This window comes from Bolinopsis microptera, chromosome 2, assembly GCF_026151205.1.
Source record: "Bolinopsis microptera isolate Bmic1 chromosome 2, MBARI_Bmic_1.0, whole genome shotgun sequence".
Classification (NCBI taxonomy): domain Eukaryota; kingdom Metazoa; phylum Ctenophora; class Tentaculata; order Lobata; family Bolinopsidae; genus Bolinopsis; species Bolinopsis microptera.
The window spans coordinates 20,963,491-20,989,932 of record NC_087073.1 but is presented as its reverse complement, the minus strand read 5'-3'; the positions used below and the strand labels follow the sequence as shown (position 1 = coordinate 20,989,932).

General features: G+C 39.9%; 1 protein-coding gene across 1 annotated transcript in view; it reads left to right on the top strand.

The window, feature by feature from the left end:
* The window catches only part of LOC134810952 (dynein axonemal heavy chain 6-like), an 87,291-nt gene that overhangs the window by 59,884 nt on the left and 965 nt on the right, over positions 1-26,442 (top strand). Inside the window, exons 55-77 of the mRNA XM_063817647.1 lie at positions 9,149-9,257; positions 9,414-9,573; positions 9,791-9,952; positions 10,488-10,779; positions 10,909-11,267; positions 11,382-11,627; positions 11,803-12,054; positions 12,175-12,441; positions 12,720-12,858; positions 13,092-13,158; positions 13,379-13,543; positions 13,929-14,095; positions 14,192-14,404; positions 14,527-14,734; positions 21,524-21,839; positions 22,001-22,198; positions 22,309-22,496; positions 23,397-23,628; positions 23,757-23,903; positions 24,250-24,386; positions 24,642-24,787; positions 25,714-25,877; positions 26,044-26,184. Of these exons, the coding sequence (XP_063673717.1) occupies positions 9,149-9,257; positions 9,414-9,573; positions 9,791-9,952; positions 10,488-10,779; positions 10,909-11,267; positions 11,382-11,627; positions 11,803-12,054; positions 12,175-12,441; positions 12,720-12,858; positions 13,092-13,158; positions 13,379-13,543; positions 13,929-14,095; positions 14,192-14,404; positions 14,527-14,734; positions 21,524-21,839; positions 22,001-22,198; positions 22,309-22,496; positions 23,397-23,628; positions 23,757-23,903; positions 24,250-24,386; positions 24,642-24,787; positions 25,714-25,877; positions 26,044-26,184 (4,475 nt within the window). The remainder of the gene's footprint in view (positions 1-9,148; positions 9,258-9,413; positions 9,574-9,790; positions 9,953-10,487; positions 10,780-10,908; positions 11,268-11,381; positions 11,628-11,802; positions 12,055-12,174; positions 12,442-12,719; positions 12,859-13,091; positions 13,159-13,378; positions 13,544-13,928; positions 14,096-14,191; positions 14,405-14,526; positions 14,735-21,523; positions 21,840-22,000; positions 22,199-22,308; positions 22,497-23,396; positions 23,629-23,756; positions 23,904-24,249; positions 24,387-24,641; positions 24,788-25,713; positions 25,878-26,043; positions 26,185-26,442) is intronic.

The window sequence follows — 26,442 nt, the reverse complement described above, 5'->3', positions numbered from 1 at the left end:
TCCAACTAGAATACTTACAGTTTCTACTGTCCCAAAAAACATGAGCTGTGGTTTGAGATGGTCGTATTCATACTGCATCGTTAATCTGGTCTATCTAGGAATAAACAGTTAATGCTCACGGGAAAATAACGATGAGTGCGAAATATTTCTAATACAAATTACAAAACTTAATAAAAGTTTCTTAAGAAATAACTAATGACTATATCCTCATGTTAACATTCCACAACACTGCTGAATAAATCAACGAACTGAATGATGTAGCAGCCCAACTGCCGTTTTTTTCCAGAATTTTATTTGGATAGTTCACATTGTTTAAAGATTGAACACAGGTGCGATCTCACCTGACGACCAAAACGTCAAAACAATGAAACTTTCTGATTTCTGACTAGCTCAGGCTAAAATAGAAATTTTACGAGATGATAAAGGCACTAGCCTGTACAAGTGAACAAGTGTTCAAGTTTGACAAGAACAAACAATTACCAGATACTTAACACCAGTTAAATAAAAACACCAGCTCCACACAATAGAGCTGTCAAGTGTCACGTGTCCAGATAAACCTGAGCAATCAGCCTGTACTGAGACTACTGAATTAGAGACCGCCTGATTCCCTGAACAGTATAACACACATAACCCCGGCAAGCGCAGGGATTATATTTCAATTTTTCCCGCGACGCGCGGGAAAAATTTATAATAATTTCGAGTGCGAAGCACGAGGGATTATTATGAAAATAACCCCGACGTGCTTTAGCACGAGGGGTTATTTTAATATAACTTAAGCGTGCCGGTGTTATGTGTTATAAACCCCTCCGGGTTAGTGCTAAGACCAGCAATTTGACATTTCACTCTTAATTCTAGCTATATGAGATCAGTATGGAAAATATGAAATGGAATTGGGGACTACCAAATTAATACAACTAAGGTACTATGACATTTGAAATTGGCGTTATATCTAAACATTATTCCTCAGTCAGAACGTTGTTGATACATGTTTCGCCTTCGGCGGCGCGCGCTTCGCGCGCGAAAAGTGGCATGCAACGTATGTCAAGAACGTTGAATGAATATGAATATCGATAAGGGGCGTCGAGTTAAGCCTGGCAAGCGATAAAAGGTGGAGCTAATAATGATATCGTGTCATGAAGTCCAGCAAAGTAGACGACTATGTATAATATAATACATGGCTTATAATTATAACAAACACGACAAAATTAACCGGACAAAATCAAATGTAACTGTCGAGACAAGTTCTGGAACTGGTCCAATTAATGTATAAGAGTTTAAGTAATGTAAGCAGTGTGCTGGAGTTTTGCCAGCGCCTGCAATTAGACCGATACGTAGATCAAGTGTATTAAATAGTTCTTACGTTAGGCCATAGGTCACGTGACATTTTTTACCAATGCGCGTCCTAGTAGTTAGTCACGTGATACACGTCATCAAAACACGTGACAGTGCGCGGTTGAAATTCTCACGAAATATCAAAACAAAACAAATCTAGTTGAGCCAAATTACCGGGGCGGGATTATAAAAGCTGTGCCGGGGTTATTTATTCAGCGGGAAAAAACTAACAGCGGGAGCCGGGATTATCAGAATCTTATTATGACCCGGAGGGGTTTATAATTACATGACATGCTGGTAAGATTATTAGGAGACGCACTGAAGCTAGCAAAATGGGGGCAATAAGTCCTAAAATTATCTAATTAATTGACATCAGATATCATAACAGTGTGGTTAAGCGCAAGATAGGTCGGACCTGGAACGTATATCCATATTAGTATAATGGAATATTGGAAAGAGACCTTTACAATTGAAATAATGACATCTTGAAGTAATATTGGTGCTCTTTGAGTGGTGAATTTATCTTCTGTTGCTGGAATTATAAGCAGGACCGAGATGGTGAGGAATGTAGTGCCCGCTTCTTATTTATTTCGTGATACTATAGTAGTGGCTTCTTCATATAACTTACGATCATGATCATCTATTTTTCAAAAAATCTAAAAGTAATCATAAGTTAAAAATTGGGAACAATTTTCATCTGCATGAACGTTTCTTGGAAAATAAGCCCCAGCTCTAATGCTTCGGCAATGGTACTTTTGTGGCTAAAGACATGATTTTCAGATACAATAATTACGTCAAAAACGAGAGCAAATTGTCGATTACGATTTTTTAAGTCGAAGCTCGGAAAATTAGCTCGCTTAGTTTCTCACCTCACTCCTAGAATTGTGCTGTGCAGGAGATTATTTTCTCAGCACCTGACGTTCAACTTTTCAAATTTTGAACTAAGAGTTGAAAAATTTCTTTCGTGTCCCCAAGTGTGCCCCAAGTGAGCAAGTGTGCCCCAGCTGTGTCCCAACTGTATTTGCCCCAACTATGCCCCAAGTAACTTTTTGCCCCAAGTGCGCCCGAGGAATTTCAATTTTGAGCCCGAAGTGTGCCTAGCTAGATTACCAAATTCCCAACTATTAACCCCAGAAAGACACGTACACGCAAATACAAACTGAATTCTTCTGACAGATTATATAATAATATATATAGAGACCTTCTCGTGACTTCCATTAGGTCAAGTCTTTAGTAAAGGCACTATCCCAACGTCTGTAGTAATAATAACTATAAATGTAGTAATAATAACTATATAGTTCCTCTGAAACTAATCTCCCTCATCAGCCACCCCATCAAACATATTAATTATTATTATCAGTTATAACGGTTATTATAGACCATGTTCATTAGGAAAGTCAGATGATAGGGATCCTTTTTTTACAATTTTACTTCGTCTTTGGAAGAATACGCCCACTTTGGTGCAGCATGATATAACAAGATAGCCAGTGGCATAATGTCGTATGTTTTTTAATAAAAAATTTGCCTCTAATAAGTTACTCTTAGTAATTAAATCGTTACCGACAAATATATTGATCCTCACTGTAAGTTTATGGTGGTATGACACGGTGACGCGTGACACAAGCATCAGCGAAAACTGGTGTGACGAAGCAGACGTTAAAGCAGAAAGAGACAGTTATGAGTTCAAAGTTTTCTTCTACTTCCTTACTGAGCCTAGCATCACTGAATGCAAAAGGGCTCTCTAAGACGGAGAAACAGGAAGAACTCGGAACGGATTGTTTTGAATATAGTGTTGATATCTTGTGCGTTCAAGAGACAAAAGTCAAAAATCATTCCACTAGATATCTCAGAAACAATTACAAATTGATCATGATGGAGCAAAATCAAGGACGACATGGTGGACTAGGTTTCATCATAAGTCCTAGATTACTACCTTATGTCACAGACTATCAGTATACCTCAGACCGGGTTTCCTATCTTAATGTCGTCATTCCTTCTAATCTCTCATCCCATCCTAAAAATATCAGAATTGTTAACGGTTATGGCCCGACTAATCCTAAAGCAGAAGGAAACCCTGCCCTTCTTAGAAAGTTCTACAGAGAACTCACCCATGCTATTTCAGTTCCTGCATCTCATGAATTGTTTGTTTGTGGTGATCTCAACAGTAAGTTGGGAACCTTATCTCCTTTGGACTATCAGTATGGTGTAACAGAGTATATGGGCAAGTTTGGAATGGGTACAAGGAATTTCAACGGTGAACATTTATTAAACTTCATGTGCTTAAACAAACTGTTTGCTACCAATACCTATTTTGATCATCCTTGTAGACATCGAACTACTTTCTCTATGTGTATTTCTGCCAAAGGTCGCCCTAAAGGTAGCAAACTTACTCGTCCAGTCTTTGCCCAATTAGATTATATTCTGTGCAGAACACGCAGCAGATTCATGTTCCAAGATTGTAGAGCATATGGCGGTCTTGCTACTAACTCAGACCACAGACTCGTTGCTTGTAAGATCAAACTAGCCCCCTACTACAAAATCTTTCCTACAAAAAAGATAAGTTCAGTAGTTAAGAGATATAACAACTCCCTGCTCACCACTGACCTTCCCACCAAAGTCAAATACCAACTTTCAGTCGAACAGAAAGTCAACAACTCTCAGGTAACATCAAACCCTAATGATGATCTCACTAACCTGATGGATGTCCTTAAGACAACTGCTGATGAAGTAATCGGGACACTACCACGCTCCAGAAACCGTAACTTCAGTAGTGACTCAACTGTTGAAGCCCTTGTAAAAGAGAGACAAACCCTGCAAGCTGCACTTAACTGTAACAACCAAGTTGCTGACAGAACTCAAGTCCGTACAAGGATCAACAGGTTACAGAAAGACATCCGTAAGCATCTCAAGAACCTTGCTGACACACGTGCCGATGACATCGCTCGAACCATCATGTCAACAGATGACACAAGGCAGATGTTTGAAGCTGTGCGTACTCTAGCTGACACTAAGCCCAAATCTACTATCAGTGTCCACAATGAAGAAGGTAACTTTGTTGCCACAGATGCTGGTAAAGCTCAAGTGATCAGAGACTACTACGAAAAGCAGTTCACGTGTGAGGATGAACCACTTCAAGCATTTATAGGGGATGGACGCTGCCTAGACATACCCATCACATGTGATGAAGTAAAGAAAGCCGCCCAATCTCTCAAGAACAACAAAGCCACTGGTCCAAATAAAGTCTACAACGAGTGGTTGAAAAATGCTGGTACAAAATTCTGGTCAAAATATGCCGAGATCATCAATAGCGCATTGGAGACCAATTCATTTCCTGATGTTATAGGTGAAGCCATCATCACCCCCTTACCGAAACCTCGCAAACCAGCTGGTCCTGTCACTAGTCTACGACCTCTATGTCTATCAAATGGTGCTCGTAAGATATTATCCATGATTGTACTGAAGAGAATTGAAGACAAAGTTGATGCTTTCACTGGTAGCACGCAGGCGGGGTACAAACATGGTAGAAGTTGTGGTGATCTAGTGTGGGCTGAGCGGATGTTGATATCGGTTGTCACGCGTAAACACTTCCAGTATCACAAGATGGGCATAGATATGTCTCGAGCATTTGACACAATCAAACGCCAGACTATACTTGACCTTCTTGTCAAAGCTGGATGCACAGACGACGACCTCAGGCTAGTAAGACTCCTCTTAACCAACACCATGCTCAAGGTCAGAGTGGAAGGAGAACTATCTGCTGTATTCGAGAGTCTTCTTGAGTCCTTTCAAGGTGACAGTCTCTCCGGCAAGCTTTTCACTCTTGTCCTAGCAGGAGCTCTTATAGAACTACGCCATCGACTAGCTGAGTCTCCCCCACACATACCCAATCCCCCTATTTCAAAAGAAGGTATGCCACTGGAGTCAGCGTATTCAGATGATTGTAACTTCATGAACGTGGAAAAAGAATCCTTAGAAGCTATCCTACCAATAGCTAAGGAAGTCTTCAAGGAGTTTAACCTGTTCATTAACACAGAGAAAACAGAATTTACCCATGTTTTCCTCGCTCCTGTTGGAGAAACAATCCCTGGTCGTGATGATACCATGTTACGTGGAAATGAAGATTGGCGGAAGAGTAAGATTCTTGGGTCATTGTTGTGTAGTGAAAGTGATATAGCTGCTCGATGCATTGCTGGGAACAATGCCTTCTATAAGTTCACCAAGATCTGGTCTCAGCAGAATATCTCCGTTACCAGAAAGATAGCAGTTTACGAAGCCCAAATCGTATCAATCATCATGTACAATTGCAGAAGTTGGTGTCCTACTGCAAAGTCACTAGAAAAACTAGACATTTGCCATAGAAAACACCTTAGATCATTACTGAACATTTATTGGCCTCATGGAACAATATCCAATGCAAACTTATACCTAAGATGTAACTCAGTTAAGCTATCAGATCGTGTCCCTAAAGCAAGGTGGAAGCTCCTAGGTCATATCTTGCGTAGTGCTGATGACTCCCCCGCTGCATTAGCGTTAAAGTTTGCTGTCACAACAAACTGTAAAGGGCGCGTCGGTGCGCATCGTAAGAATTTGTTCAAGATTATTGTGAATGATTTGACCCGTAGAGGTTTAAAACTTAACTCTTTGAATGATCTTAATAAGCTTAAGATATTAGCCGATGATAGAGTTGCTTGGAGAAACAAATTTTAACTCTAGCTGTCTTGATCTGTACTGATCACCATTTTAGGATGACTTGATTTCTTTTAGGGGTTTTGAATATTTTAATGGTGCAAACAGTTTCTTAATAAGTTTATAAAATAATAAATAAACTACATAATATTATGTATAAGTTGTTAACCGCTGCGTCCTCTGCTAACAGATCCTTTCACTTAATTATGATAATATTATGCGGGCGTCATATTTTAGTGGTACAGTATTATAAATCTTTACTTCGTTATACATGAAAAGTGGGCAGATTCCGCCACAAAACAAGCAGTGTGTTGTGACTTGTTAGATTTAGGTGCAATAACTGAATAACACCCACAATCTACTGCCATGTTAGAGAGTTAGAGAGTTAGAGAGTTAGAGAGTTAGAGAGTTAGAGAGTTACAGAGTTAGAGAGTTACAGAGTTACAGAGTTACAGAGTTACAGAGTTAGAGAGTAAGAGAGTTAGAGAGTTAGAGACACTATCTGACCTCTTAAATTGAGGGTATGTTCTTGTATCAACTTTATGGACTGTAATTTAGTTCATTTTGATTCAATGGTGACAAACGATAGTCTTTATGTTATAAAATTAATGATGATCATCTGTATACATACTACACATACTACACATACTACACAAGACATTTGTATCTGAATCAGTCAATTTAATTTAAAGTATAATATAACTTAAACTTTATAAACACGTGCTAAAGCAAATTATTCCAACTATCAAATTAAATATAATACGGTACCCTGTGCGTAACATTATTGCAAATGCTTTCGTTTCACTTAAGCATTTTAGAAACTGGCTTCGGGAAATGAACATATGACAGGTCTAAGATTCACTTTGTTACCCTTCAAGCCAAGGTCTCTGCCATTGTGTCTGTTCTAGAGACTCGTGTCTCCACGACTAAGCCAAGGTCTCTGCCATTGTGTCTGTTCTAGAGACTTGTGTCTTCACGACTAAGCCAAGGTCTCTGCCATTGTGTCTATTCTAGAGACCTGTGTCTCCACGACTAAGCCAAGGTCTCTGCCATTGTGTCTGTTCTAGAGACTTGTGTCTCCACGACTAAGCCAAGGTCTCTGCCATTGTGTCTGTTCTAGAGACTTGTGTCTCCACGACTAAGCCAAGGTCTCTGCCATTGTGTCTGTTCTAGAGACTTGTGTCTCCACGACTAAGCCAAGGTCTCTGCCATTGTGTCTGTTCTAGAGACCTGTGTCTCCACGACTAAGCCAAGGTCTCTGCCATTGTGTCTGTTCTAGAGACCTGTGTCTCCACGACTAAGCCAAGGTCTCTGCCATTGTGTCTGTTCTAGAGACTTGTGTCTCCACGACTAAGCCAAGGTCTCTGCCATTGTGTCTGTTCTAGAGACTTGTGTCTCCACGACTAAGCCAAGGTCTCTGCCATTGTGTCTGTTCTAGAGACTTGTGTCTCCACGACTAAGCCAAGGTCTCTGCCATTGTGTCTGTTCTAGAGACCTGTGTCTCCACGACTAAGCCAAGGTCTCTGCAATTGTGTATGTTCTAGAGACTTGTGTCTCCACGACTAAGCCAAGGTCTCTGCCATTGTGTCCGTTCTAGAGACCTGTGTCTCCACGACTAAGCCAAGGTCTCTGCCATTGTGTCTGTTCTAGAGACCTGTGTCTCCACGACTAAGCCAAGGTCTCTGCCATTGTGTCTGTTCTAGAGACTTGTGTCTCCACGACTATTGACCTGTTAGACAGCACCATATCTGCCTCATCTTTATTTAGGTGTAATGTTCGCATAATGTTCTGAAAACTCTTCACTATGAAATGCTTGATGGTAGCTGTGCGGATAAGAAATACAAAACCATTGAGAGTTGAGTTGAGGAGAATACACACGTTATAAGATGTCACATAAACAATAACGAAATGGAGAGAACTTATTAAGTTCCAATTTATAAAGCGGACAGTCTTCTTCAAAATCTTTGAGATACTGACCAACATCTCATTGAGCTCCAAAACGAATGGCAGTGCATTTGTTACGATGTAGACAAGAGTTAGAAGTATTACAGTGATCGTTGCAGTTTGGTGGTGTTGTCGGCCCGTTCCTGCTGGGCCACACCGCCTTACTCCACTCCCGGACTTCCTGATACAATACACGGAGATTACACAGGATATTGTTATGGGTAGGAAAGGAGCGACGTAACCAAAGAGGTTGTTGAGAACTAGAAATGATATGGACGCTGTGCTTTCAAGTCCCATGGCTCTTTGAATCCACTGCATCACCATAGTAGACCGGTTAGTATTAGGACTAAATACGCTGTATACGTTGTAGAAAAAGTGAACACTTTGGATACCGCATAAAATGGTCATGTAGACGAATATTATGGAAGCTAGGGCCTTTATATTGAGTCGTCTTGAGAAAGGGAAGAGTAGGGCCCTCGTTCTGAGTACACTTTGAAGTCCAATCAGAAAAACTGAAGTTCTTCCAGAAACTTCCCAGATAAAGAGCCAGATTTCCCGGGCTAGCCTGGTTTTAAAGAGAAGAGGTTGAGAACCAGACCAGCAAGATATAACAGCTGGAATCATGAGGAAACAAATGAGAAGATCAGTTCCGTTCATGAGGCAGTAGAGAAGCACTGTGGTGGTCTTGTTTGTTTGTTTCGTGTGGAATGTCAGTAGCAGTAGGTTCACTACTCCTCCAACTAGAATACTCACAGTTTCTACTGTCCCAAATATTATCTGCTGATATGACAGGCCAATGTCTGGAGGCGGCATGCTTACAACTATACAACTGAGAGGCTAGTGGTAAAGTAGACTTGAAATATTAAAACTGTGCTCGAGAAACAATACGAAAGAATTTCTGTGCGTTAAATTTTCTGAACATGAAGCAGGTGTTTCTAAATAGCCAGAACGTTTATTAATTGAGTCACCGAGCAAATTAAATTTTGAGACAGATGCATTTTATAGAATACGGCGCACAGTAACATAAATCTGGTATCGTTGTAAAACTGGTCGTATTCACTGGACTCTAAAGATTCTCTCAAAGATTAAATAGTAAAATTGAAATAATGGCATTCATATCATTAATATGCTCGGCTAACCTCCTTTTTATCTGGTTAGTTCTGCGTATCATAATTCAATATTTCAGGTAAAATAGCCGCTGAAGCAGAGTCGGATCTAGCAGCTGCTCTACCCTCATTGGAGGGCGCCATTGCTGCATTAGATGCGCTAGACAAACAGGACATTTCTGAAATACGGTAATTATTTGATTAAAATACGGTGCGATAGTCGCTTTTAATCTTAGCCATAAAACGGCGAAATGCTGTACCAAACTATATCACGGCTGACTACAATATTTACGAAATCTTTATTTTATACAACAGATGAATTGTTAATATTTGAACCCTGTACAGAGTGTACAATTCCCCCCCGGAGATGGTACGGAAGGTTATGGAAGCGGTGTGTGTCTTGCTTAAAGAGAAACCCAACTGGAACTCTGCAAAACAGCTTCTCGGGGATCCTGGCCTTCTCAAACGTCTCACCAACTTTGATAAAGATAATATCCCTCTGAAGGTTTGATAACATCTTGTTGGAATGTAATTAAGAGTTTGATTTTTAGGGGTTTAAAAATTTCCAGGACTAATAAGTTTTAGTGCGGGGGGGGGGGGGGGGTTAGTGTGGAATTTAAACCACTTTTAATTTGTGATATTAATTCCTAATCTCTGATTACACCTAATCTCTGATTGGGAGTTTAAGCTCACACCTTACCTGTAACCAAGTATTATTTCAGTCGTTATCTCGTCTACAACAATTCACAGAGAGTCCAGACTTTACACCAGAGAATGTAGGGAAGATATCTGTGGCCTGTAAGAGCATGTGTATGTGGGTTATTGCCATCGAGAACTATGCTAAAGTCTACAGATACGTGCTCCCCAAAAAGGAGAGATTCCAGGTGGGTGGCAGAGATAATTTAAACTGGATTACTTCATTTACTATGGTTTTATTGGAGAAATTTGTGATGGGTCGGAGGGAGCTCACAACAGAAAGCTTAACAAAACGAAAATTCATATTTTTTTTCTGTCCCATTTCTGTCCTATTTTTAAATATGAAAATTTCTGAACACAAATTTGACGGATTGGATGAAATTTGTGCCCCAAAGACCAATTAGTCAGTTAATTAATGATAGTATAAAATCAAATTGAGGTACTGGAACTCAAAATTCCGAAGAAAATTAATAATATCATATTGTCCCATTTTCTGTCCCATTTTCAGTTTTTGAAGATTAAATATCCAGGGCCGAAATTTTACAGTTTTGACTGAATTTCTCACCCGCAACCAACTAGATAGTCAACTATAGATGACTCATGGCATATATGACACGTTTGAGGTGCTGGAAGTTTGATATGGGTTATTTTTCGTATCATAGATTATTTTTGATTAGGATAAATTTCAACATATAAAGCAACGACCAATAAATCATATCTCAGGAATCAATGGAACATCTGAAAGCTGCACAGAGACAACTGTTAAAGAAACAAGAGGAACTGGCACAGGTGCAGGATGAACTGACCTCCCTACAAACAAAGTATAACAACACTAGAATAGACCGTGATAAACTAGAGAACAGGATCCTACAAACAAAGAAGAGACTGGACCGAGCTAATGTGCTGATTGAAGCGCTGTCTGGGGAGAAGGATCGGTGGACAGACCTTGTGGCGGGTCTGAACGTGGCGGCCCCTTCTCTTATGGGAGACACTCTCGTCTCTACTGCCGCAATAGGTAATGTTTTCTCCTCTACACCTGCACCCCACAATTATAGGTTCATTTGGTGGCATCATTTGGTATTTGACTTCATCATTGTGTTTGGATTTTGTCACCCTCAATCGTTAACAAATGTTCCAATTTCAGTGTACATAGGACCGTTTACCCAGACTTACAGAGACCGTCTTTGGTCTTCCTGGTTAGACATCTGTCTGAAGAAGCAGATATCTGTCTCCAAGAAGGACTACATCAGCCTGCTGTCAGCTCCTATTGAGGTCCAGGAGTACTTCACTCAGGGGCTCCCACGTGACCATTTCTCCACTGAGAACGCGGTGCTGCTGAGGAACTGTCACCGCTGGCCCCTGCTTATAGACCCACAAGGTCAGGGCAAATGTTGGTTGCTGGGACTGGAGAAGGAGAATCTGGCGGTTATACCCTACGGTAGTGTGCACATGTTGACTGATATTGAGAACGCGATCAGACTCGGCACTAGTGTCTTACTTGAGGTATTTAGACTTATAGTTTTGATTAGAGCACTCTTGTTTCTTATCATCTGATTTGCGTCTAGTACAGCTCAATAATTATAAACTTATCTTTCACCAGTGTCTCCCCCTGTTCAGGGTGTACCGGACTACATAGACGCGACCTTGTACCCCATTCTAAACAGAAGACAGTGTGAACAGACAGGCGTTGTTTCAATAGTGGATATAGATATAGAGTACAACAAGGAGTTTAAACTTTACCTCTCTACCAGTCTCAGTAATCCTGAGTACCCTCCAGAGGATTGTATCAAGCTCACCATCATTAACTTTACTGTTACTTTTACTGGGCTGCAGGAGCAACTGCTGAGTCGGGTCGTTAAGATGGTGAGTAACCCCCCTCCCTAGTCCCTAAACCCCTTCCTAACCCTCCCTAACCCTCCCCCCTCCCTAACCTTCCCCCGGCCCCCTCTAACCCCACATTACTGATTGAGATTGTGTCTACTTTTAACTTGTTAATTGTTATTATCTATTCTCTATCACTACTCTTGATTTATTACAGGAGAGACCGTGGCTTGAGCAGCAGAAGGACTCACTTCTGAAGCAGTTGTTTGAGGACAACAGAAAGCTGCGTGAGCTCGAGGACGATATCCTGACCACTCTGTCTTCCGTGCAAACTGACATTTTAGATGATCAGGATCTAGTGCATACTCTAGACAAGTGTAAAAAGACTGCTAGGGAGATTCAGAGCCGAGTTACAGAATCAGAACAAATGCAGAACAAGATAGAATCTACCCGTAAAAAGTACCTCCCGGTAAGTAAACGTGTTTGAATATTACAGTTCATTTTATGAAAGTTCAAGTCTTTGTTTAGATAACCATTTGTTTAACAGTTTCTTCAGAACCTCTCCCTTTAAGTAGTTGTATACCCCCAGGTTGCAACACGTGGTGCGATAATCTACTTCATAATATCGGATCTGACTCTCCTGAACTGCATGTACAACTTCTCTCTGGAAATGTTTATGAGCGTGTTTAAGACCACAGTCTTTAGTCTGGGAAACTCTTATCTGTCACCTGATCAGGAGGATGTTGTCCTGGAGTTCAACTTTAACACTGTTAACAGGGACAGACAGCTCGATTTCAAGGTCGACAAACATGTGGCGTCTCTTGTTGACCACATCACAATGAACCTGCACAAACAGGTATAGTAACAACATAGTAACAACATAGTAACAACATAGTAACAACATCTAGCATCTCTTGTTGCTGTTAAAACAGTAAATTGGCGCAGAATGCAAACCTTCTGATTCTGTTTTTTAGGAAAAGATTAGATAGCAGCGGTATGTTTACACTATTGACTATCTGTTATTTAGAACTTTAGAATATATATCTCTTGTTGACCACATCACCACAAAATAGGTATATTTATCTCTCCAGCTATAATATCCGAGTTACTCCTTCATAAATGACTCTACTTCAGGTGGTATGTTCTCTGTACTCTCGGCATCATCTCGTTTACTCGGTGTTAGTTTGTGTACAGGTGTTGAGGAACTCCACCGTTATCACTGATAACGAATGGGACGTGTTCTTACACGGCGGCACCCTCAAACTTATGAGCAGTGCGTTTCTAACAATTACATTATTATCTTCTGTTCTTAGATATTCTTCAATATTTGTGTGTTTAAAGATATTATTTGAGATTGTTATCTTGTTCTCTTATACATTCAGTAAGATTTTAATCTTGTGTTCTTAAATCTTTAAAAATATCAGTTTTGCCTGAAAGATTTTTAAAGATCACAGTTATGTTCGTTTATACAAAGGATCATTTAATAATTATGATAATACGTTTCAGAGTCGTCCGAGTTCGTGCCCGTAATGGAAGAAGATATCATACCACAACCTTTCCAGAAGAGCTCTGGGTAAGAGTTTCTTTACGTGCTTTTATTTACTACTAGACACCCGCTAGTCGAAAACTTTTTAGCCGTTGCCGAGGAGATTTCGTCCAGTTTAAAATATTGTATAGATATTAGATATATATATATTTTCAATCATTTGATTGCGCTGTGTACGCTGGACATTCAGCCTGATACTCCATAACAGTTCTCCAGCACTTAATAACTAATTAACTTTAATATCCAGAGTCACGTACCAAGCTAAGAGGATGAACAAAGTGAGGAGTAAGAGGATCCTGGGTAAACCCTGCTGGCTGACCACTACCCAGTGGGAGGCGACTAATATGTTGGAAAACACCGTCCCCGCTTTCCAGGGCCTCTCTAAAAACATGATCGATAAACCTGAGTTTTGGTTAGTATATAGAGTATAATATATATATAATATATAGTGGCAATTTTACTTAACAAGGTGGTGGTTTTAGCAACTCCATATTACGTTATTTGCATCTAGATACATACTTTTTTAGAGATTTTACCGGCGTATCCTCTAAAATCACCTAATTTGTTCAATTTTAGGGAGGGGCACCAAAAGGGGAAGGGGCGCCAACAGGGGGGCGCCAACAGGCAACGTTACGCCACTGTGTTAAATCAACAGTGTTGGAATTGTCTGAATTATTCAGGCAATCTAATTCTTACTAAACACTTCGATGTTAATAACTCACGCTCTATCTTACGAGGTCTATCTATTAATTAATTGACTAATTGCATAATTGACTTATTGACCCTGCTTAATCCAGGCAGGCGATGTTGGCGTCAGATAACCCGTACTACATGTTCGAACAAACCAGATCCAGATCCAGTTCTATAGGCTCTCTCAAATCTTGCAGAGCAGACAGTTCACTGGAACATATTTCTGAGGATAGTGAGGCGGAACCTCACTCTCTCAGTGCCTCACAAATCGCTGGTAATCCTTAAACTTGTAACTATTAGCTGAACTTAATCTATATAAGTAAGATGTTAAATAGAACATTTCAGTTTTTGTTAAGTTTTTAAATTTCAGAGACACGCCCAAGTTGGAAATGGTCGACACTAACGTCATTTCAAAAGCTGATGTTGATAAAGATCCTGAGGATGGATGCCCTGACTGAAAGTAGCAGCACATTTGTCAGTTTAACCCTGGGAGAACATTACATCGGCTCACATGAACAAAGTCTGAACAATATCTACAAAAGCAGCAAGCCTCAGAATCCCATACTCTTTATTCTTTCTCCTGGTTTGTTGAAATGTAGTACTTTTGAATATTAGTATTGGCATCTTTTCATGGACAGGATGTTATCATTGTCGGGTTAATTATCAGACTATAATTCCTAATTCATGACCATTGTTGTGTGACAGGCGTTGATCCGACAACGAAGCTACAAAGACTGCTAAAAGACCTGAACGAAAATGTTGACATGTTAGAAATGTTGTCACTTGGACGCGGCCAAGGACCTCGAATCGAAGAGATTCTCCGAAACGCCATGCAACGTGGAAAGTGGGTTTTCCTACAAAATTGTCATCTTGGACACTCGTGGCTCCAGAACCTTCAAAAAGTTATTCACAGGTAAATCAACCGGGATTGAACTGTCGCGTTTGGAAGTCTAGTAGCAGTAAATATAGTAGCAGTAAGCAGCTGTAAACTTACCACCAAATGCGTTAACCTTGAAAAGGTCTACAGCGCGAAGCAGATGTTACGCGCGCTCTTTAAAATTTTGATATTTTGGCGCAGTCACGTGGCGTGGTTGCTATGACAACTTGGCTGCATAGTGCTCAAAGAACCTGGGTTGTTAGGATCTAGCGTGTGTGATGAGATTTGAATAATAGTATAATTATGGAAATTAGCTTGTTTGGTTACCTCCAGATAGTCTCCATATAACCTGTCACTTGTGAATAAACATTTGCATCTTTGTGAGAAGTCTCTTAAGAATGTCACATTCTAAGCTCTGAGATTTTGTGTAAGCATAAACAGCCTTCAATAGGACAAAGTGAACACAGTTTACATTTCATGGTGAAATAAGATTGTCGTATGCTGCATGCTCATGCTCATGATGCACTGACAGTGCCACTTTAACTTATGATTCAAATTACTTGCGATATAGGTTATGAAATAAACTTTCATCTGTGTAACTGTACATTGGACAGTAAAAGCCATGTTTTAAAATACATATTAGATAAACAAGATTTTGCAACAAAGTAATAAAACATAATTCAGATGAATTTTAGATGACTTGAATTTTCCTCGGAAGATTGTTCACAATTTTATTATTGACATACTGCAGCGCTCTGGGCTGGATGGATGGAAGTTCTGTGGGCTCGGCTTAGCCTCCTTGCTGAAGCTGCAGTGAATGTTCTGAAGCCTCTGTTAGTTACCAAATATATGACAGGATTTGACCACAGAGATATGAACGTAGTAAAGGTCACAATTCTTAAAGTAGTGTCGTTATTGCTCGCAGTTTGACCGTGTTTTGCAGAATAAGCAAAATAAGGCAGTCCGAAAAGAAGAAAAGATGCGGTTACTAAAATCACTATCACAATGTTTCTTTTGTTTACAGTTCTGTTGGATTTCTTCAGAGCATAGATTACCAGAAAAGAGTTTGTTGCACACAGAACAAGGCACGGTAACCCGTTCAGAGATCCAGCCAAGAAATAGTAAGCAACTTTATGCCAACCTCCTGCTTCTGCGATCTGTATAGAAGAGCACATACATTGGGATGCTGAAAATACCACCAGAAATTTGTCGTCCAAAATTGCTCGGTAGCATGAGTACACGGGAATAATGGTAGAAGTGAGGGTTGTGATTGTTGTTACCACCCACTTCCGTGTTCGGGAGCAATCCAAATTCCGTAGTGGAAACAAACATCTCATCATTTTATTGAGGGATAGAGCGTTTATCAGTACTACGTTAGCAGTAAACCCCGCGTATTTATATACGTAAAACACTTTGCAGAAAGTGTCTCCGAGAATCCATCGATCACCAGCATAAAGAGATGTAATGATAGGAACCAAGATAAGGAACGTGTTCACCAAATCAATTACCGCCAAGTTCTGTATGATCCATACTGACATCTTATCCAATCTGATCGCTTTGCTGATAACTGTTGCGTAAATCACATAACTGTTACCAAGAACTCCCATTATGAAGGACCAATGACACCAAACTTGTGATAAGATGTCTGCTAATGTCATGTTACCTGAATAACGAGCAATGAACAGGAAATATCAGATGCTAACTGGCGCCAAGTTAAGGTAAACTTATCACTTAGTGTCACAAGGCTTAAAGAGCTGCTTATACCCACGGAGGGTAAACATGATTGGTTGCTGATAAGTTAAGCTCTATATTCTATTAACCAAGTCTATCAACGTATCAAAGCTAATACTCCGAAGCCGAGTATTAGGTTTACAAAAGAGTTACGAAGCATTGCTCAACTAAATAATAGCATTGTATATCATAATAAGATTAGTTATTATCATAATAGCATTTTATATTCAAACAAACATCTATCATTATTTAGATAATCACAACACCACACTATTTCGAGTAACTCGCAATCTAAGAAGCTAAGAATGTTGTGACGTGTAATCAGGTTAGAGGTAGGTCTCTCAATGACAATGTCCTCATTCATGATTAAGCAGGTCCTATGTAATGTGTATGAGGTTGTATAGATGCGCTGAATGGCTCGGTTTGATTTACATAATAAGACGTTTTGTAAGAGCAAATCCAGAGTTTAGCTGAATGTAACATTTCTTAGGAGCTTTTGTTTTATGTGGGAGATTAAGTTAACCAGCTGGAATCATGAGGCGTATGGGGGATAAGCGCACACATTAGAATTACATGAACGCGCCGAAATGAGGAGAAAGCATCTGGCAGATATTACTCTTATCTTTTAGCTCTTCACAGATATACACAGACCAGATATCTTAATATTAATCTTAAAGTCAGCAAATAAACATCAGTCAAAACTAAATATATATTTAAAAAACACTTGTTCGCGTAATTGTTCATCATTTTGTAGTTTTGAGACAAATAGACAAATAGTAAGTAAATTATTATTCTCATCAATACCGCTAGTAACCATAATGTAATAATGTCTAAGAGAGAATTAAAGTATGGATCTTCGCAAGTCACCAGTGATTTACAAGTTAAACACTTGATAACAAGTTACACTCTTGATAACGATTGATTGTGAGGTTGCACTACTGCCATGGTTATCCTGCTGATACCTCTCGCATAATCTGCAGTAAATGTCCTGAAATGCTTGTTCGTCACCAGGTAAATAACGGGATTTGACCACAGAGATATGAACGTGATGAAAGTAACAACTCTGAGGAAAGTGTCGTTATTGTTGGAGGTATGTCCGTGTTTTACAGAGTAGAAGAAATAAGGCAGTCCGCTGACTAGAAAGGAGCTTGTCACTAAGAGCACAATCACAATGTTCCCTTTATCCATGACTCTGTTGCACTTCTTCAGCGCATATACCACAAGGAAAGTGTTCATGGCGCACAACGTAAAGCAAGGCAATCCGTTGAGAGATCCAGCAAAAACAAGGTACAAGATCTTTTGCAAACTTCCAATCTCAGTGACAGGGACCGATGAGCACATACACTGGGACGTTGAGAAAACCACGGCAAACTTCTCGTCCACTGTGGATCTGTAGACAGAGAAAACAGGAATTATGGTGGAAGTGGCTGCAGTGATAGCTGTTACTAACCACCTTCTAGTTTTGGAGCACCCTAGGTTCCGTAGTGGGGAGACACATCTCACCATCTTATTGAAGGACAGAGCGTTTATTAGCACCACGTTAGCAGTAAACCCCAAGTACTTGTAAATGTACGTTATTTTGCAGAGAGGCTCCCCAAAAACCCACTGACTGTCGGCGTAGAGAGATACAATAACTGGAGATAAGATAAGAATGGAGTTAACGAGGTCAGTGACTGCCAAGTTCTGTATGATCCACACTGAGAGCTTGTCCATCTTGATGGCTCTGTGGTAAATGGTGGAGTAGAGCACGAAACTGTTTCCAGCAAGCCCCATCAGCAATGACCAGTGGCACCAAACTATGGACACACTATTTGACACGTTCATTCCTGAAATGATAAGTAAGACTCAACTAATATCTGAATCGCAAACAAAATTAGTGATGAAAACTTGAAACTAAGTTTCACCCCTTGATAGGGTGAGTCAACTACGGTGGCTAAGTTGTTGTAATATTTAAAGAAATGTAAAGATAATTATGGACAGGTGGTGGCCCACAGCAGGACTAATTTCAAGAAATACTAATCAGTCAATTATTTTCAAACAGTTTCAGTATTAATTGTAAGAGAAAGCGTAATTAGTCTAATTAAACGTGGTCTTACCAATTAACATATTGTTATATATAACTAATTTGTTTATCTAATATGGCGATTAAGTTTCTCGTTTATCTCTATTATTTCACTTCAGTCATCTGGCTTCGAGGTTATTAGCCAATTTCAGATGCTGACTAAAATTATGGTTTCTAACAGCCGATTTTAGAGAATAAACGCTACAGATTTCTTTACTGGCAGACTGCCAGTGTCAACGATCGCAAATATCCAGCAGTTCTCTTAATTTTGATATCCTCCAATAACTAAGATTAGAATTGCACAAAATTAACCAACAAACAGTCAAATGAAATACTTGCTGGATCACCGACATATACTGTCAATTGATCGTTTTAGAATAGGGCTGCCCATTATGTGTATCATTAACATACGTAACTATTTAATATACGCAATCAACAGGTGTAGTTAACATACGTAATTTGAATACGTATTATAAGCGGGCTATCAGGGTAATGTGCCTCAATAGATTGTCTACTGTAATAGATTACGACAGAATTTAATTATCCTCATAATTATGCAGTAGCTGTCTCGAACAACCCACCTGAAAGTTAAAGAGGGACAGTGGAATAATGTATACAAGAAACGTAGGACGCGAGGAGAGTTAGGACTCCTCGGACTACATTGAATACAATATTCAATTATTGTATTGATTTAGTCGCAGAGCTCAAGTTAGTCGGAGTAGGAGAGATTGCTTAATTAAAGTGGATGTTATCTCCTACACTTAGGCCACTCCATATAATAAGCCGAGGTACTCTAGTTTTACACACCAGCTGGGGGAATAGTTACCAAACTAATAGGACACAACTTTTATATTGCTCAATAGTTACTAAACTAATAGGACACAACTTGTATATTGCTCAATAGTTACTAAACTAATAGGACACAACTTTTATATTGCTCAATAGTTACTAAACTAATAGGACACAACTTTTATATTGCTCAATAGTTACTAAACTAATAGGACACAACTTGTATATTGCTCAATAGTTACCAAACTAATAGGACACAACTTTTATATTGCTCAATAGTTACTAAACTAATAGGACACAACTTGTATATTGCTCAATAGTTACTAAACTAATAGGACACAACTTTTATATAGCTCAATAGTTACTAAACTAATAGGACACAACTTTTATATTGCTCAATAGTTACCAAACTAATAGGACACAACTTTTATATTGCTCAATAGTTACCAAACTAATAGGATACAACTTTTATATTGCTCAATTTTTGAACTGTGTAATATAAAAAAACATCCTCGCAAAAATTAATGCACGAACAGCTGAGGCTCTATAGCTAGTGAGATAGTCAAGGGAGAACACAGTGTTGTCACAACACTACATAAGGTAGCGAGGATCAAATACAGTCAATAGATATAAGAATAAGATGGTGGTAATATATTCAGATGATATTAAAGTGTCCCTGCTTTCCATAATCGGGTGAGCTAGTCGTAACTGTGAGCGGGACCATTGCTATGATTAATTAAGTATTTCTGATTAACAACGCCTTTAATGAATGAGAATATGATTGTTTATATTATGAAGTCTGGTTTATATTTACTAACCTACCTACCTATCTAACAGACAAAGCATAGGTTTTTTCACGTCAGCAGTGAACTGCGATACAAAATATCTGTTCTTTAACAAAATACTGTATCATCAAGATGGTATTGCCACAGTACCATTATTTCTGCATACAGAAATACATGATATATCCTAGTCCACAAATTAAAGCTTCTCTTTTCAATCGAGATCATTCTCGTTATCGCGAAAAGTAGATTGTCTTCTGCGGAAAAGCGATTACTTTTCCCAGTTTTTGAGCGACTTCAGAAAACTGAGTTTCCAGTATTTAGTGTTACTAATTCCAAGCTCTAGTCACGTACACGAACGGCAGGGGCGTGCCTATGATATAAACTATAAATTAAATGAGTTTAAGTGACCAAGGAGAAATTATCGAATGAAATATAAATTATATACAAAATGCATTGAAAAGATAAACATCCTTGTGCGAAAACCTTTGACACGAATATAGACTCACTCGATGAGTCTATCGTAATAAGTACAGCTATTAAAAGTTTTCCTTGCGGCAAGATCTAGCTTCAGCTATAGTCAAACGGTACATTTAAGATTAAAATTAGGGGAGCAACTTGGAAGAGATAACCTAAAAGTGAGCCAGCACGATAACGTTTGTATAAAAAAGATAATGAAATGTAACACTAATAACACCTCAGTAACACCTTAATAACACCTCAATAACACCTCAGTAACACTAATAACACCTCAGTAACACTAATAACACCTCAGTAACACTAATAACACCACAGTAACACTAATAACACCTCAGTAACACTAATAACACCTCAGTAACACTAATAACACCTTAGTAACACTAATAACACCTTAGTAACACTAATAACACCTCAGTAACACTAATAACACCTCAGTAACACTAATAACACCTCAGTAACACTAATAACACCTCAGTAACACTAATACCACCTCAGTAACACTAATAACACCTCAGTAACACTAATAACACCACAGTAACACTAATAACACCTCAGTAACACTAATAACACCTCAGTAACACTAATAACACCTCAGTAACACTAATAACACCTCAGTAACACCTTAGTAACACTAATAACACCTCAGTAACACCTCAGTAACACTAATAACACCTCAGTAACACTAATAACACCTCAGTAACACTAATAACACCTCAGTAACACTAATAACACCACAGTAACACTAATAACACCTCAGTAACACTAATAACACCTCAGTAACACTAATAACACCACAGTAACACTAATAACACCTCAGTAACACCTCAGTAACACTAATAACACCTCAGTAACACCTCAGTTACACTAATAACACCTCAGTAACACTAATAACACCTCAGTAACACCTCAGTAACACTAATAACACCTCAGTAACAATAATAACACCTCAGTAACACCTCAGTAACACTAATAACACCTCAGCATGCAGACAGACCAACTCCACGCTGATTTCCGGCTCTGGTTAAGCTCAATGCCAGATGACGAGATCCCGGGTCCTGTTATCCAGCGCAGTCTGAAGGTAGCGATGGAGCAGCCACGAGGCGTGAAGGCTAACCTCCACCAGGCCTTTATCTCCGGAGTTATCTCCCCTAAGATGTACTCGGACCAGGACGCTGGACCTGACTTTAGGAAACTAGTCTACAATCTCTGCCTGTTTAACAGTGTCATCTTGGAGCGGAAGAAGTATGGATCTCTCGGCTGGAACATCTCTTACGAGTTTACTAATTCCGATTTAGAGGCAAGTTTTAGAGTTTGTGATCATGTACTCTGATCCCCCCTCTGATCTCCCCCACTCTGATCCCCCCCTCTGATCACCCCCAGTCTGAACTTATCGCAACATTGAACACGTGACTGAATACAATCTGTTAGTATGATGAATGATAACAGCCCACATATCAGGCTTGTATATGCGTGCTGCATCAGCTGATGAGCGAGTACGTGACGGTGCCGTGGGAAGCTCTCCTCCAACTGGCAGGCACTGTGATGTACGGGGGCAGGGTCACTGATAAGTGGGACCAGAGAGCCCTCTCCGCTATACTCAGCAAGTTCTTCAACAGAGAGGCCATCCAACCTGGCCACAGGTTCACTGCTTCAGAGGTAGTTACTTTGTTTTAAATTAACTGTAGTGCAGTGTTTAAATCATCCCATAACTGAATAAATGAAAATGTTGCGTTTTTTTAATTTATTTAATATAAACTTCTCCCCAGTCGTACCAGCTCCCAGAAAACCTGTCAATAGAAGAAACACTAAGTTATATCTCGTCCCTCCCCAACTACGATAACCCAGAACTGTTCGGAATGCACCAGAACGCGGACCGTACCTACAACGAGCACACAAGCAAGGAGCTGGTGAACTACCTGCACGTCTTCCAGCCGTCCCACCAGCTAGATCATGGGTACCGAGTGGAATATTCATTGCAAATTGTACAAACTCTGCATAGGGGGTACTCGAGCATGAGTTAAGTTATGTGGGCTGAGCTGGCTGTGAATGAGAGCACTCCTAGCACACTTTGGCAGCCTTTTTAAGCCGTAGTACATACATATTACATTACACTGGATGAGCTTACACAGTGTAATTTCCTCCAGGCTGCGCCGCGCGCCTATATAAACGTACGCGGCGCAGACTGGAGGAAATTACACTGTGTAAGCTCCAGTGTAATGTAATATGTATGTACTACAGCTTTATAGTACAGTCAACATCTTCACACATCCCAGCCAGATAGAAAGTCTCTTAATTTGGACGAACTTTTTTGGTAAAATTGAATCTGTTTGAAGTTTGATAAGCTTGAGTTTGGAAAGTTTGTAGTGGCTTAGCACATGTATAGTATAAGTAAGAGATGTACGGGTACTACTACTACTACTACTAGTATCTCAGTATCTGTACCTGGTATTAAGTTGAAGTGGTATGAGAGGTTCAGACAAACATTGTGGAGTTTATGAGGAGTGAACACGTTTTGTGAAGAACAATAAAACCGCGCCCAGTTTACCACAAACCTCGATTTACCGCGGCGGTTTCGTTCCCCCAAACTCCGCGGTAAATCGGAGTTTTACTGTATATTGCCGAATTTTAGCAAAAGTGAGGTTGTAAAGTCAAAACTTATGGTCTTTTTAGTTTTGAGATAAAAAAGAGCACAAACGCATTTGTACAAGTAAAGCATATTATTAATGATTTCAAGGTCAATCATTCGAGGATGATTGTTGATCAAGAAACCTTTATGGCTATATAAATAATCCAGTCTGACAAAAAAACTACACTTCTCATCAAGTCGTAGAACTTGATATTTATCTTTTTACAGTGGGCACTCGAACAAGGACAACATAGTAATGGAGTTCCTGATCCACATCCACAAAACCCTGCCCCAGAAGATAGTGCCTCCTCCCTTCATGGACGTTATACCGGACATGGTCCACAACGCTCTGGCGGGCTCGGAGAGACCCCCTTCTGTGCTCATTGAGAAGGGATATCTTAAACCCAAGATAACAGAGACTAGATATTGTACACCTATGGAGAACGTTATTCGTCATGAGGTGGGCACTTTACCACGTGATGCCCATATAAGGATTTATTTTTCTCGTTTATCAGGAAGTAGCCTCCAGTATAGTCGCCAGACTTTTTACAGTCCTGACTTTAATCCGTTAAATGTGGTGTGTTCCAGGTGCGTCAGTTCAACAGACTGTTAGAAGTGATACACGTGAGTCTGAAGACATTGGCGCTGTGTTTGCAGGGAGACGAGGCAATGAACGAGGGGGTGGATCTCATGTACCAGAATATTCTCGACAACAAACTGCCTGCTGCTTGGAGGGTTGGTGTTCTACAACTTTTAAACTAGAGCACGTCATAATATTATATGCATTCAGTTCTAAACTTCAGCACGTCATAATATGTACATTTAGTTCTAAACTTCAGCACGTCATAATATATACATTCAGTTCTAAACTTCAGCATAATATTTTTGTTCATCTCCAGAATAAAAATGCGGCCCTTTTAATTCCCCAACGTGAAATGCAATCTTGTAAATAGGATGATAATATGAAATATTAAATTAAGTTTAGGCTTAAAAGAAAAGTTATAATCCCGATGCACTTAACAGTAAAGTTACGCACTTTTTAACGCTGACCACTGTTATCACCTCTTATCACCACTACCAGGACAACAGTACACTTGAGAATAAACCACTGTCGCACTGGATAGAGCTACTAGCTAACAGGATAACCTTTATGCAGTACTGGATAGACCTCAATATAGAGGGAACAGTCTCTAACCATCTCTTTGGAGTGGAGTATAGGTTAGTAATATAGGGGGAACAGTCTCTAACCATCTCTTTGGAGTATAGGTTAGTAATATAGAGGGAACAGTCTCTAACCATCTCTTTGGAGTATAGGTTAGTAATATAGAGGGAACAGTCTCTAACCATCTTTTTGGAGTATAGGTTAGTTACAGCATTAAGTTGACAGTGAGTATTGGTAGTGGAGTATTTGTTACTTTGTTGGAGTAAATAATAGAATAAAAGGGGACTAAGCTGAGACCCAAGTATTTACAGTGAGCTAGTAGAAGAGAAAGAGAAAGATGAGATGATCTCCTTCCAAGATGTACTGAAGATGAGCAGTGCTTACCAGAAGCCGATCAAGACTGATGTAGAGAAAATACCGCGATCTTTCTGGATCAATGCTCTCTTCTTTCCTCAAGGTTACAAATTAATTCAGCTACATTATATCTATACCTTGTTCAAACCTTTCGTCTACTGATTTGACCTGTGAACACGTACTCAATATTTGTGATCTTTTTGTATGCTCAAATTCCTATAATATGTTTTCCTCTATGACCAACTTATCAAGATTATAGTCTCATCATAGATCCACCCCTTGACCTTTTAAAAGTGAAGACTACAAGCTCACTCCAGAAAGTACCCCTATAGTTTGCAGTGTAGACTACAAGCTCACTCCAGAAAGTACCCCTATAGTTTGCAGTGTAGACTACAAGCTCACTCCAGAAAGTACCCCTATAGTTTGCAGTGTAGACTACAAGCTCACTCCAGAAAGTACCCCTATAGTTTGCAGTGTAGACTACAAGCTCACTCCAGAAAGTACCCCTATAGTTTGCAGTGTAGACTACAAGCTCACTCCAGAAAGTACCCCTATAGTTTGCAGTGTAGACTACAAGCTCACTCCAGAAAGTACCCCTATAGTTTGCAGTGTAGACTACAAGCTCACTCCAGAAAGTACCCCTATAGTTTGCAGTGTAGACTACAAGCTCACTCCAGTAAGTACCCCTATAGTTTGCAGTGTAGACTACAAGCTCACTCCAGAAAGTACCCCTATAGTTTGCAGTGTAGACTACAAGCTCACTCCAGAAAGTACCCCTATAGTTTGCAGTGTAGACTACAAGCTCACTCCAGAAAGTACCCCTATAGTTTGCAGTGTAGACTACAAGCTCACTCCAGAAAGTACCCCTATAGGTTGCAGTGTAGACTACAAGCTCACTCCAGAAAGTACCCCTATAGTTTGCAGTGTAGACTACAAGCTCACTCCAGAAAGTACCCCTATAGTTTGCAGTGTAGACTACAAGCTCACTCCATATAGTTTGTTTCTATAGTAACCACCTGCACTCTCCAGGTCTACTGACTGGAGTTCTACAGACCCACTCCAGGAAGCACAATATCCCGATTGACTCCCTCACTTTCAAACACTCTGTAGCTCCATTACCCAGCCGCAGGGAGGAGGAAGATCGACACAGAGCTCAGAATGCTGGTCTCACACCAGCCATGTGGGCCTTCCCTGTATGCCTTCTTTCATCCTTTCTTATATAACATTATAGTGAATATATTAACAATTCTAAGTATTACAATTCACATTTTTGCATTTAATGACTGATACTTAGTGATACTGAAATGTTATGTTTAACCACAGCTTTGTTACATCTAACTAATCTCCCCTAAACTACAGGGAGCTGATGTGCCAGATAACGGTATACTGATACACGGTCTACACTTGGACGGTGGAAGGTGGGACGGTAGTAATGTGGTAGAGGCTCTTCCTTCCAAACAAGTCACTCCGCTACCGGAAATACTGTTCTTACCCCAGCAGGTATGTAGTTCCCAGCAGGTATGAAGTTCCCAGCAGGTATTTAGTTCCCAGCAGGTATGTAGTTCCCAGCAGGTATGAAGTTCCCAGCAGGTATTTAGTTCCCAGCAGGTATGTAGTTCCCAGCAGGTATGAAGTTCCCAGCAGGTATGTAGTTCCCAGCAGGTACGTAGTTCCCAGCAGGTATGTAGTTCCCAGCAGGTATGTAGTTCCCAGCAGGTATGTACTATATAGTTCCCAGCCGGTATGTAGTTCCCAGCA